The sequence below is a fragment of the Salvelinus fontinalis genome, chromosome 1 (genome assembly GCF_029448725.1).
Source record: "Salvelinus fontinalis isolate EN_2023a chromosome 1, ASM2944872v1, whole genome shotgun sequence".
NCBI lineage: Eukaryota > Metazoa > Chordata > Actinopteri > Salmoniformes > Salmonidae > Salvelinus > Salvelinus fontinalis.
In genome coordinates, this window is record NC_074665.1 from 33,654,911 (window position 1) to 33,669,257 (window position 14,347).

The 14,347-nt window shown below is 42.6% G+C and overlaps 1 protein-coding gene across 1 annotated transcript in view; it reads left to right on the forward strand.

The window, feature by feature from the left end:
• The window catches only part of sfxn4 (sideroflexin 4), a 20,161-nt gene continuing 5,814 nt past the window's right edge, over positions 1-14,347 (forward strand). The window contains exons 1-5 of the mRNA XM_055919509.1: positions 1-230; positions 365-430; positions 12,260-12,322; positions 12,415-12,444; positions 14,222-14,276. Coding sequence (XP_055775484.1) covers positions 192-230; positions 365-430; positions 12,260-12,322; positions 12,415-12,444; positions 14,222-14,276 — 253 coding nt within the window. The 5' untranslated portion in view covers positions 1-191. The remainder of the gene's footprint in view (positions 231-364; positions 431-12,259; positions 12,323-12,414; positions 12,445-14,221; positions 14,277-14,347) is intronic.

Consider the following 14,347-nt stretch of genomic DNA (forward strand, 5'->3'; position numbering starts at 1 on the left):
TCTTGTGAACATGGCAAACGCTCCCTGCCATGTGATCAACTCAGGAAGTAAATTGTACATAGAACTTGACCTAGACACGTACAATTCAAACGGAGTTATTTCTATATTTCTTTACATAATGCAACAAAATATGTAACCTATACACCAATAATTCAGTGTGACTTTCTAGTGGGTAGTCGTTGCTTTTTCAAATGGATATTAACTTGCTTTATTGGAAAAACGAGGGCAAGGTGAATATCCCATCCATCAACGTATTAGATGAGCAATGAATAACATACTGTATGTAACGTTAGTAAGCCACAGAATGCATATTTGGAATGATTGTTGATCTGAAGTGTTTCAATGCATGGAAATTATTTTTCAGACATTCCTCAGTCGACTACGCCTCTGGTTTAATATTCTTGACCCAAGTTCCTTGCTCTGCTCTGATGTGAGTATCCAGGAAATGTGACTTATGAATGATTACATTTTTTGTAAACTCCACATGTGACTCGATTGTGGAGAGAACCGTTAGCAAAGTTGGATTTGAACTACTCTCCGTTCCATTACACATAAGCGTCATTGGACGAAGGCGTTTTTTTAACAGCCTGGACGCTTTGGACTCAACATTAACACCTACTTTCTCTTGCTGTACAGATTTGGATGCATAAAGACCTTACATTTCATATTAGCGATAAGTCATTTTTTTTAAACAAAAGGTTAAATTTATACACACTTTTTATAGGGTTGGGGTTCACACATGGCCATATTTCGATGTTACAGGGCTTGTTCAAATCAAATTTTATTTGTCACATACACATGGTTAGCAGATGTTAATGCGAGTGTAGCGAAATGCTTGTGTTTCTAGTTCCAGACAATGCAGTAATAACCAACGAGTAATCTAACCTCACAATTTCACAACAACTACCTTATACACACAAGTGTAAAGGGATGAAGAATATGTACATAAAAATATATGAATGAGTGATGGTACCGAACGGCATAGGCAAGATGCAGTAGATGGTATAGAGTACAGTATATACATATGAGTAATGTAGGGTATGTAACCATTATATGAAGTGGCATTGTTTAAAGTGGCTAGTGATACATTTTTTACATACATTTTTCCATTATTAAAGTGGCTGGAGTTGAGTCAGTATGTTTGTTGGCAGCAGCCACTCAATGTTAGTGGTGGCTGTTTAACAGTCTGATGGCCTTGAAATGGAAGCTGTTTTTCTGTCTCTTGGTCCGTGCTTTGATGCACCTGTACTGACCTCGCCTTCTGTATGATAGCGGGGTGAACAGGCAGTTGTTCAGGTGGTTGTTGTCCTTGATGATCTTTATGGCCTTCCTGTGACATCGGGTGGTGTAGGTGTCCTGGAGGGCAGGTAGTTTGCCCCCGGTGATGCGTTGTGCAGACCTCACTACCCTCTGGAGAGCCTTATGGTTGTGGGCGGAGGAGTCGCCGTACCAGGCGGTGATACAGCCCGACAGAATGCTCTCGATTGTGCATCTGTAAAAGTTTGTGAGTGCTTTTGGTGACAAGCCAAATTTCTTCAGCCTCCTGAGGTTGAAGAGGCGCTGCTGCGCCTTCACCACGCTGTCTGTGTGGGTGGACCAATTCAGTTTGTCCGTGATGTGTACGCCGAGGAACTTAAAACTTACTACCCTCTCCACTACTGTCCCGTCAATGTGGATAAGGGACTGCTCCCTCTACTGTTTCCGGAAGTCCACGATCATATCCTTTGTTTTGTTGACATTGAGTGTGAGGTTATTTTCCTGACACCACACTCCGAGGGCCCTCACCTCCTCCCTGTAGGCCGTCTCGTCGCTGTTGGTAATCAGGCCTACCAGTGTAGTGTCGCTTGCAAACTTGATGATTGAGTTGGAGGCGTGCATGGCCACGCAGTTGTGGGTGAACAGGGAGTACAGGAGAGGGCTCAGAACGCACCCTTGTGGGGCCCCAGTGTTGAGGATCAGCGGGGTGGAGATGTTGTTACCTACCCTCACCACCTGGTTGCGGCCCGTCAGGAAGTCCAGTACCCAGTTGCACAGGGCGGGGTCGAGACCCAGGGTCTCGAGCTTGATGACACGTTTGGAGGGTACTATGGTGTTAAATGCTGAGCTGTAATCGATGAACAGCATTCTCACATGGGTATTCCTCTTGTCCAGATTGATTAGGGCAGTGTGGTTGCGATTGCGTCGTCTGTGGACCTATTGGGGCGGTAAGCAAATTGGAGTGGGTCTAGAGTGTCAGGTAGGGTGGAGGTGATATGGTCCTTGACTAGTCTCTCAAAGCACTTCATGATGACAGAAGTGAGTGCTACGGGGCGGTAGTCGTTTAGCGGTAGTCGTTTAGCTCAGTTACCTTAACCTTCTTGGGAACAGGAACAACGGTGGCCCTCTTGAAGCATGTAGGAACAGCAGACTGGGATAAGGATTGATTGAATATGTCCGTAAACACACCAGCCAGCTGGTCTGCGCATGCTCTGAGGACGCGGTTGGGGATGCCGTCTGGGCCTGCAGCCTTGCGAGGGTTAACACGTTTAAATGTTTTACTCACGTCGGCTGCAGTGAAGGAGAGTCCGCAGGTGTTGGTAGCGGGCCGTGTCAGTGGCACTGTATTGTTCTCAAAGCGAGCAAAGAAGTTGTTTAGTCTGTCTGGGAGCAGGACATCCTGTTCCTTGACGGGGCTGGTTTTCTTTTTGTAATCCGTGATTGACTGTAAACCCTGCCACATACCTCTTGTGTCTGAGCCGTTGAATTGCGACTCTACTTTGTCTCTATACTGACGTTTAGCTTGTTTGATTGCCTTGCGGAGGGAATTGCTACACTGTTTGTATTCGGTCATGTTTCCGGTCACCTTGCCCTAGTTAAAAGCAGTGGTTCGCGCTTTCAGTTTCGCGCGAATGCTGCCATCAATCTAGTTTCTGGTTTGGGAAAGTTTTAATAGTTGCTGTGGGTACGACATCGCCCACGCACTTGCTATATGTTTACAGAATACAGGGAAGACCTATGCTAATTAGCTATCTGTAGTGCTGAGCAATTAGTGCTTTGAGGTCGTTTCGATTATAAAAAAAATAATGGTTTTTCGGTTTAGATTTTCTTTTTTACATTAAGTGCATTATGTAGGTTGAATGCTATAACAACACAGAATACAACAATTAATAAAAGACCCATGATGGTAGTGACTGTCCATTACTGCTTATCACTTAACCATCATTTAGTCACCTTACTTTACTTGAATACAATATTTTAGTTGTGTATTTTACATTTAGTTTGATTCTTCAAAGTAAATAAGGCATACTTTTATGACAGCTGAATACCAACTATCAATCACTTAGATCATGTCTTTTCAGATACCTCGCAAAGCAACGGCTGCTATCTGTGTCACGTCACGATCAGGCATTCTTCCATTTCATTCTTCTCTCTTCAGTAGCAGGTGTAAAAAGAAACACAAAAAGAAAAGGAGAGCTCTGATGCAATATTTGTATAACCAATGTTTAGACAGCCAAGCTGTCTTTTTCTTCTTTGATGAGGTTTAACAGCGGTTGGCATCCAATATGTTGCATTACCGCCACCAACTAGACTAGAGTACAACTCCCTTATACTTTGCTTGAAAAAATAAACAAACAAATACCCTACCATCTAACACACACTCACAAAAAAATTAAAAACACCACCACACTACTCCACTATTTAAATCTATTTATTCATACCTCATGCCAACAACCTGAAAGGATGGGACATCACCACTTAACACACCCTGTAACTCCTCTGATGTCAAGTCTCACACACCCAAATACCTCTCTGCAGCTGCCACCATAACCTCAATTTTCTGCGACTTGCATTCCATCCTTGCAGTACAGTTGATAACCATTGCTATAATTGATAAAAATCCAATCTTACTGAAAAATATATCACTTTTTGGCCTATCCCTCTGTACTGGTACAGATGTACTACTCACACCACTCCTCTCAGGATCCCTCCCCATTGACATATTTTCCTCTACTTTCTTCACTGCCTCAGCATATGACAACTTCTGCACTACTCTAACCCTGGAAACTGTATAGGAGATGTTGTACCCATTAGGACTATTAAAACCTACTCAAACCAGAAAATCGAGGTCGACCGATTAATCAGAATGGCTGATTTTAATTAGGGCCGATTTCAGGTTTTCATAACAATCGGTAATCTGCATTTTGGCCGATTACATTGCACTCCACGAGGAGACTGCGTGGCAGGCTGACAACCTGTTACGCGAGTGCAGCAAGGAGCCACGGTAAGTTGCTAGCTAGCATTAAACTTATCTTATAAAAAACAATCACTCTTAACTAGTGATCATGTTAACTACACATGGTTGATATTAATGGGTTATCTAGCTTGTCCTGCATTGCAAATAATGCGGTGCCTGTTAATTTATCATTGAATCCCAGCATACTGCCAAACAGGTGATCATTTAACAAGCGCATTCACGAAAGAAGCACTGTCGTTGCACCAGTGTACCTAACCATAAACATCAATGCCTTTCTGAAAATCAATACACAAGTATATCTTTTTAAACCTGCATATGTAGTCAAAATAAGTTCATGTGGCAATATTAACTAGGGAAATTGTCACTTCTCTTGCGTTCTGTGCAAGCAGAGTCAGGGTATATGCAGCAGTTTGGGCTGTGAAGACCATTTCTTCCTAACAAAGACTAATTAATTTGACATAATTATGACATAACATTGAAGGTTGTGCAATGTAACAACAATATTTAGACTTTTGGATGACACCCGTTCGATAAAATACGGAACGGTTCTGTATTTCACTGAAAGAATAAACGTTTTTTCTAAATGATAGTTTCCGGAGTTGACCATATTAATGACCTAAGGCTCCTATTTCTGTGTGTTTATTATATTATAATTAAGTCTATGATTTGATAGAGCAGTCTGAGTAGTGGTAGGCAGCAGCAGGCTCGTAAGCATTCATTCAAACCGCAATTTCCTCCTTGCCAGCAGCTCTTCGCAATGCTTGAAACACAGCGTTGTTTATGACTTCAAGCCTGTCAACTCCCGAGACTAGGCTGGTAATACTATAGTGCCTATAAGAACATCCAGTAGTCAAAGGTAGGTATACGAAATACAAATGGTATAGAGAGAAATAGTCATATAATAACTACAACCTAAAACTTCTTAACTGGGAATATTGAAGACTCATGTTAAAAGGAACCACCAGCTTTCATATGTTCTGAGCAAGGAACTTAAACGTTAGCTTTTTTACATGGCACATATTACACTTTTACTTCTCCAACACTGTTTTTGCATTATTTAAACCAAATTGAACATGTTTCATTATTTATTTGAGACTAAATAGATTTTATTTATGTGTTCTATTAAGTTAAAATCAGTGGTCATTCAGTAATTTTGTAAATGTCATATATAAATAAAAATTGTCCGATTTAACTGGTATTGTGTTTTTTTGGTCCTCCAATAATCGATATCGCCGTTGAAAAATCATAATCGGTTGACCTCTACCAGAAACCATGGAAAGATGGAATCATTCACACACAACTGAAAGCACGAACCATCGTATTTTAAACATGGCAAGGTGGCTGGGAATATGGCCGAATACAAACAGTGTAGTTATTCCCTCCGTAAGGCAATCAAACCTGCAAAACGTCAGTACAGAGACAAAGTGGAGTCGCAATTCAACGGCTCAGACACGAGACGTATGTGGCAGGGTCTACAGACAATCACAGACTATAAATGGAAAACCAGCCATTTCGCGGACTCCGATGTCTTGCTTCCGGATAAGCTAAACACATTTTTCACTAGCTTTGAGGATAACCGTGCCACCAACACAGCCAGCTATCAAGGCCTGTGGGCTCTCCTCCGTGGCCAACGTGAGTAAGACATTTAAGTGCGTTAACCCTCGCAAGGCTGCCGGCCCAGATGGCATCCCCAGCCGCGTCCTCAGAGCATGCGCAGACCAGCTGGCTGGAGTGTTTACGGACATATTCAATCAATCCCTATCCTAGTCTGCTGTCCCCACATGCTTCAAGATGTCCACCATTGTTCCTGTACCCAAGAAAGCAAAGGTAACTGAACTAAATGGCTATCGCCCCGTAGCACTCACTTCTGTCATCATGAAGGGCTTTGAGAGACTAGTCAAGGAACATATCACATCTACCTTACCTGACACCCGAGACCCACTTTAATTTGCTTACCGCCCAATAGATCCACAGACGATGCAATCGGCATTGTACTGCACACTGCCTTATCCCATCTGGACAAGAGGAATACTTATTTAAGAATGCTGTTCATTGACTATAGCTCAGCATTCAACCCCATAGTACCCTCCAAGCTCATCATTAAGCTCGGGGCCCTGGGTCTGAACCCCGCCCTGTGCAACTGGGTCCTGGACTTTCTGACGTGCCGCCCCCAGGTGGTGAAGGTAGGAAACAACACCTCCACTTCGCTGATCCTCAACACGGGGGCCCCACAAGGGTGCGTGCTCAGCCCCCTCCTGTACTCCCTCTTCACCCATGACTGCGTGGCCACGCACGCCTCCAAGTCAATCAAGTTTGCAGACGACGCAAAAGTAGTAGGCCCAATTACCAACAATGACGAGACAGCCTACAGGGAGGAGGTGAGGGCCCTGGGAGAGTGGTGCCAGGAATATAACCTCTAACTCAATGTCAACAAAACAAAGGAGATGATCGTGGACTTCAGGAAACAGTAGAGCGAGCACCCACCTATCCATATCGACGGGACCGCAGTGGAGAAGGTGGGAAGCTTCAAGTTCCTCGGCGTACACATCACTGACAAACTGAAATGATTAACCTTAGGAGGCTGAAGAAATGTGCCTTGGCACCTAAAACCCTCAAACTTTTACAGATGCACAATTGAGAGCATCCTGTCAGGCTGTATCACCGCCTTGTACAGCAACTGCACCGCCCGCAACCGCAAGTCTCTCCAGAGGGTGTGGTCTGCCCAATGCATCACTGGGGGCAAACTACCTGCTCTCCAGGACACCTACAGCACCCTATGTCACAGGAAGGCCAAAAAGATCATCAAGGGCAACAACCACCCGAGCCACAGCCTGTTCACCCTGCTATCATCCAGAAGGTGAGGTCAGTACAGGTGCATCAAAGCTGGGACCGAGAAGCTGTTTTTCAGTCTCTATCTCAAAGCCATCAGACTGTTAAATAGCCATATATACATAGACTTGAAATCACTGGCCACTTTAATAGTGGAACACTAGTCACTTTAATAATGTTTACATATTTTGCATTACTCATCTCATATGTGTGTATATACTGTATTTTAGTCTATGCCGCTCCGACATTGCTCGTCCACGTATTTATATATTTCTTTACTTTAGATTTGTGTGTATTGTTAGATATTACTTGTTAGATATTACTGCACTGTTGGAACTAGAAACACAAGCATTTTGCTACACCTGCAATAACATCTGCTAAATGTGTATGTGACCAATAAGATTTGATTTGAGATGTAGTATTTGGCTGTTTTGGCTTCCAGAGCCAATTCAAATTTATTAGGGCTAGGCGTCCCGTCAACGGGGCAGTTGTAAATAATGTCTTATAAGTGTCTTATATCGGCTGAAAGCTTAAATTCTTGTTAATATAATGTTAATATAACTGCACTGTCCAATTTACAGTAACTATTACTGTGAAGAAATGGCATGCTATTGTCTGAGAGCTAACAACAAAACACATTTTTTTCACCGCGATAGGTTTGATAAATTCCCCTCTGAAGGTGAAATGTGTACTTAAATCAGAGCAAGATTTCAGAATGTATCATCCAAAGGGTCCCAGAGATAACATGAAGTGTTGTTTTGTTAGATAAAATCCTTTTTCATATCCTAAAAAGGTCCATATAGCATGCACGATCAATTTTGTATTTCCACTTGTTCAATTTGCAAAGAAAGGAATCTGTGAATCTAACCCTAAACGTTGTTTAAACCAGTCAAATCACATTTGTATTTATTCCTCAGAGATGCTAGAACGTAACCAGACTTCACTATATCATTAGGGGGTAGTATATCCTTTAGGACACCATATTTGGTCAGAGAGCAATGCCTTCATGGCGTGCCGATGACACGGGCGGTCTTCACTTGATTGACTAACTTTGTCAAATAAGCACAAATCGGGGTCAAACAAAGCTAGCTAGGTGGCCAATGAGCTGGGAAACCCCATATCTGTCACAAAATGTGGCTGCTAACCTTGTGCGACAGCAAGCCTTTTCTCCTTTTGTACAAAAATTCCAAGAATATGGAGAGTTATGAAAACTGGGTGTTTTGCAAATGTTGAACTTACAATATGGCTACTAATACGGGAAAAGCTAAATCAAAGTCCAAGTATACAGATTTTACAATATTCTTGCAGAAAAATTGAATGTAAATGTGTCCTTCACGATTTGCCCAAATGTATCTGGGTGACTTCATACTAAATGTCATGTAGCTTGCTCTTACTTCAATTAATTGCCATCATTGCCATATCAGTCTGAAACATACACTGCTGCCCTCTTGTGGACACCATCGGAATTATAACCAGAGTGATGGCTAGATTTGGGACCTTTCTGTTGCATTTCAAAGATGGTGGTAGAAACCAGATCTATTGTTATATTCTCTTACATTCAATTCATATTTCCACAAACTTCAAAGTGTTTCCTTTCAAATGGTACCAAGAATATACATATCCTTCAGGTCCTGAGCTACAGGCAATTAGATTTGGGTATGTCATTTTAGGTGATATTTGAAAAAAGGGGGCTATCCCTGAGTATTTTTAAACAGAACATGTAAGGTCCTTGGACTATAAGGAGTAACGTTAGGCTCCTTTAGTGCATTATTTGGCTATACTTGAACTTGCAGGCGTTCAAACATCAACTGTCCCGCAAAGGTACACTTTGCAAAAAGTCAACTTAACCTTGCTCTGGCCATGCGATCCCGTGGCTTCGTACGGAGGGTTGAGATACAATTGCGTAGCCTCCGGAGGCTTTGGGAGGCCAAATCGAGCTCCGAACTACATAGACGCACACCTCCCAAATTTTGTAACAACGCAGAGGGTTCGGTATAGCTCCACATTTTCATGACTGGTTGATGGTAGGTGGGGGCGGGAGGTCCTGTATAAACACAAACTCACTTCCTTGGCAACAGCTCTGCTCCAGGAAGCGCAAGAAGTATGAATTGATCTGACTTCTGCGGTGGCCTCATCGCAATCCTTGCTGTACAGCATTTTTTGCCTTGCGGCCTCCGTAGAAGTCAGAGCATGCCTGCTTCTTGCGCTTTGCAGAGCTGTTGTAAATGAAGTGAGTTAGTGTTTATACAGGACCTCCCGCCCCCACCTACCGTCAACCAACCATGTCAATGCGGAGGTATACAGAGACCTCCACATTGTTACAAAATTTGGGAGGCACACAGCGATGCGGTACAGAGTTTGATTTGGCCTCCGGAGGCTCCGCAATTGTATCAACCCTCTGTACGGAGCCTCCGGATTGCATTGCCAGAGCAAGCATAAATTGTATTTAAGGCTGTAGAGTAGACCAGTGGTTTTCAACCGGTGTGCTGCGGCACACATGGTTCCATCTGCATCTTTGTTTCAGTGCGCAGGAGCTGTTACAGTTGTATCATTTAAGGGGCGCACATCACAAGCAAAATGATTTGTATAATTTTACTTCGCCTGTGAGAACCATTAGCGAACGTCTGCGGCTTAGCAGTAACGAACCTGGTCTCAAAGCATTTCGTATTATTATGTATATAAATCCGGGACATTCTATTTAGTATGGTGTGTTACATTTGGTATGGTTACATAAGACGGATGGTTACTAAAGGCAAAAATGAAAGGGGTATAATGCGAACGTCTAGCAACTCAAAGGTTGCAAGTTCGAATCTCATCACAGAAAACGTTTGCATTTTAGCTAATTATTAACTTTTCAACTACTTAGCATGTTAGCGAACCCTAACCTTAACCCTTTTAGCTAACCCTAACCTTAACCTTAATCCTTTTAGCTATCCGTTCCCCTAATCAACCCTTTAACCTAACTCTTAAACTTAACCCTAACACCTAGCTTAGCTAACTTTGGCAACCTATCTAGAATTCGTAACATATCATACTTTTTGCAAATTCATTACATACACTGCTCAAAAAAATAAAGGGAACACTAAAATAACACATCCTAGATCTGAATGAATGAAATATTCTTATTAAATACTTTTTTCTTTACATAGTTGAATGTGCTGACAACAAAATCACACAAAAATGAACAATGGAAATCAAATTTATCAACCCATGGAGGTCTGGATTTGGAGTCACACTCAAAATTAAAGTGGATAACCACACTACAGGCTGATCCAACTTTGATGTAATGTCCTTAAAACAAGTCAAAATGAGGCTCAGTAGTGTGTGTGGCCTCCACGTGCCTGTATGACCTCCCTACAACGCCTGGGCATGCTCCTGATGAGGTGGCGGATGGTCTCCTGAGAGATCTCCTCCCAGACCTGGACTAAAGCATCCGCCAACTCCTGGACAGTCTGTGGTGCAACGTGGCGTTGGTGGATGGAGCGAGACATGATGTCCCAGATGTGCTTAATTGGATTCAGGTCTGGGGAACGGGCGGGCCAGTCCATAGCATCAATGCCTTCCTCTTGCAGGAGCTGCTGACACACTCCAGCCACATGAGGTCTATCATTGTCTTGCATTAGGAGGAACCCAGGGCCAACCGCACCAGCATATGGTCTCACAAGGGGTCTGAGGATCTAATCTCGGTACCTAATGGCAGTCAGAATACCTCTGGTGAGCACATGGATGGCTGTGCGGCCCCCCAAAGAAATGCCACCCCACACCATGACTGACCCACCGCCAAACCGGTCATGCTGGAGGATGTTGCAGGCAGCAGAACGTTCTCCACGGCGTCTCCAGACTGTCAAGTCTGTCACGTGCTCAGTGTGAACCTGCTTTCATCTGTGAAGAGCACAGGGCGCCAGTGGCGAATTTGCCACTCTTGGTGTTCTCTGGCAAATGCCAAACGTCCTGCACGGTGTTGGGCTGTAAGCACACCCCCCACCTGTGGACGTCGGGCCCTCATACCACCCTCATGGAGTCTGTTTCTGACCGTTTGAGCAGACACATGCACATTTGTGGCCTGCTGGAGGTCATTTTGCAGGGCTCTGGCAGTGCTCCTCCTTGCACAAAGCCGGAGGTAGCGGTCCTGCTGCTGGGTTGTTGCCCTCCTACGGCCTCCTCCACGTCTCCTGATGTACTGGCCTGTCTCCTGGTAGCGCCTCCATGCTCTGGACAGTACGCTGACAGACACAGCAAACCTTCTTGCCACAGCTCGCATTGATGTGCCATCCTGGATGAGCTGCACTACCTGAGCCACTTGTGTGGGTTGTAGACTCCGTCTCATGCTACCACTAGAGTGAAAGCACCGCCAGCATTCAAAAGTGACCAAAACATCAGCCAGGAAGCATAGGAACTGAGAAGTGGTCTGTGGTCACCACCTGCAGAACTACTCCTTTATTGGGGGTGTCTTGCTAATTGCCTATAATTTCCACCTGTTGTCTATTCCATTTGCACAACAGCATGTGAAATCTATTGTCAATCAGTGTTGCTTCCTAAGTGAACAGTTTGATTTCACAGAATTGTGATTGACTTGGAGTTACATTGTGTTGTTTAAGTGTTCCCTTTTATTTTTTTGAGCAGTGTATAAATTAATTATCATTTGTAACAATTAATACATACCACACGGAACATAACATAAATGGAGTGTCTCAGATTTACACAAAATGCTTTGAGACTAGGTTGCTGTACCACAGTGTCTTACAAACAAACAGAGCATGGCTTTGTCTGTGGTTGCACCTTTACAATGCAGAAAACCGCTCGTTGCTAGACCTTTCCATTCAAAAGTAAGACCTATTTTACCAACGTTTGAAGGGGTACACACAAATTAACCATCATGAGTAAGGAACTATGAAAATAGTTTAAATAAACTCTATTTAATCTATGAAAAATGTTTGTCACCGAAGATGTATGGATCAGAATAGTTTTTATCACATCAAGTTGTGCACAGTTTTAAAAAAAGGTTGAAAACCACTAGAGTAGACTGTAAACGGTTCACTCACACAGGAGGCCCCACTGTTTGAGTCACATTTGGGGCTATGTCACAGATCTCTTTGGCTATGTGTTCTTGCTGCACACAGAATTTCAAGCACCATGAATTGTAGCTCACAAAGGTGAAAAATGTATATTACAATTAGGTGTATTTATTTTTCTCAGGCTGAAATACAAAATGCCCACTCACTTATGGGAAGTGTGGAGAGAATGGTGCATGATGAAAAGGTAGGCTAAAATTGCTCACAAGGTAAGTTTTTCTGTCATCATGGCAAATGTTTTCATTTGACACATTTTAAATCAAGTTCTGTTTCCTCTAGGCTGGAGATGCAGCATGGATACTTTCTCTTGTAAGTGAGATACTACAACCAGCTAAGTCTACAACCTGTACTAAATCTGGCTTGTACAGAAACAAACTGTCTGATATTCAGTCAGTGAATTGAAAAATGATAACATTATACACTACCGTTCAAACGTTTGGGGTCACTTAGAAATGTCCTTGGTTTTGAAAGAAAAGCATTTTTTCTGTCCATTAAAATAACATCAAATGGATCAGACATACAGTGTAGACATTGTTGTAAATGACTATTGTAGCTGGAAACGGCTGATTTCAAAAATTTAAATAATGGAATATTTACAGAGGCGTACAAAGGCCCATTATCGGCAACCATCACTCCTGTGTTCCAATGGCACGTTGTGTTATCTAATCCAAGTTGATCATTTTAAAAGGCTAATTGATCATTAGAAAACCCTTTTGCAATTATGTTAGCACAGCTGAAAACTGTTTTTAAAGAAGCAATAAAACTAGCCTTCTTTAGACAAGTTGAGTATCTGGAGCATCAGCATTTGTGTGTTCGATTACAGGCTCAAAAAGGCCAGAAACAAATAATTTTCTTATGAAACTCATCAGTCTATTATTGTTCTGAGAAATGAAGGCTATTCCATGTGTGAAATCGCCAAGAAACTGAAGATATCGTACAACCCTGTGTACTACTCACGGAACAGCGCAAACTGTCTCTAACCAGAATAGAAAGCATGGGAGGCCCCGGTGCACAACTGAGCAAGAGGACAAGTACATTAGTGTCTAGTTTGACAACCAGACGCCTCACAAGTCCTCAACTGGCAACTTCATTAAATATTATCCGCAAAACACCAGTCTCAACGTCCACAGTGAAGATCCCGATTCCGGGATGCTGGCCTTCTAGGCAGAGTTCCTCTGTCCAGTGTCTGTGTTCTTTTGCCCATCTTAATCTTTTATTTTCATTGGCCAGTCTGAGATAATGCTTTTTCTTTGCAACTCTGCCTAGAAGGCCAGCATCCCAGAGTCGCCTCTTCACTGTTGACGTTGAGACTGGTGTTTTGCGGAAACGATTTAATGAAGCTGCTAGTTGAGGACTTGTGAGGCGTCTGTTTCGTCAACTAGACACTCTAATGTACTTGTCCTCTTGCTCAGTTGTGCACCGGGGCCTCCCACTCCTCTTTCTATTCTGGTTAGAGACAGTTTGCGCTGTTCTGTGAAGGGAGTAGTACACAGCGTTGTACAAGATCTTCAGTTTCTTGGCAATTTCTCGCATGGAATAGCCTTCATTTCTTAGAACAAGTATAGACTAAAGCGTTTCAGAAAAAACACTCTGTTTCTGGCCTTTATGAGCCTGTAATCAAACCCACAAATGCTGATGCTCCAGATACTCAACTAGTCTAAAGAAGGACAGTTTTATTGCTTCTTTAATCAGAACAACAGATTTCAGCTGTGCTAACATAATTGCAAAAGGGTTTTCTAATGATCAATTAGCCTTTTAAAATGATAAACTTGGATTAGCTAACACAACATACCATTGGAACACAGGAGTGATGGTTGCTGATAATGGGCCTCTGTACGCCTATGTAGATATTCCATTTAAAAAACATCCGTTTCCAGCTACAATAGTCATTCACAACATTAACAATGTCTACACTGTATTTCTGATCAATTTTATGTTATTTTAATGGAAAGAAATGTGCTTTTCTTTCAAACAAGAACATTTCTAAGTGACCCCAAACTTTTGAACGGTAGTGTACGTTATGGCTTGATTATGGCATTTATTTTGATATCTTCCAAAGTTTTGATATAACTGATTGTTTCTGCAGTCTTCTGTTCATGCTGGTACTGGTGCTATACTTCCAGCTGTTTTCCGTCCTCAAGGTACTGTCTCATTAATCAAGTGAAATGTCTGATCGTAGCCTAGTTCTTTTTTCTGTGCTTTGTTACATTAG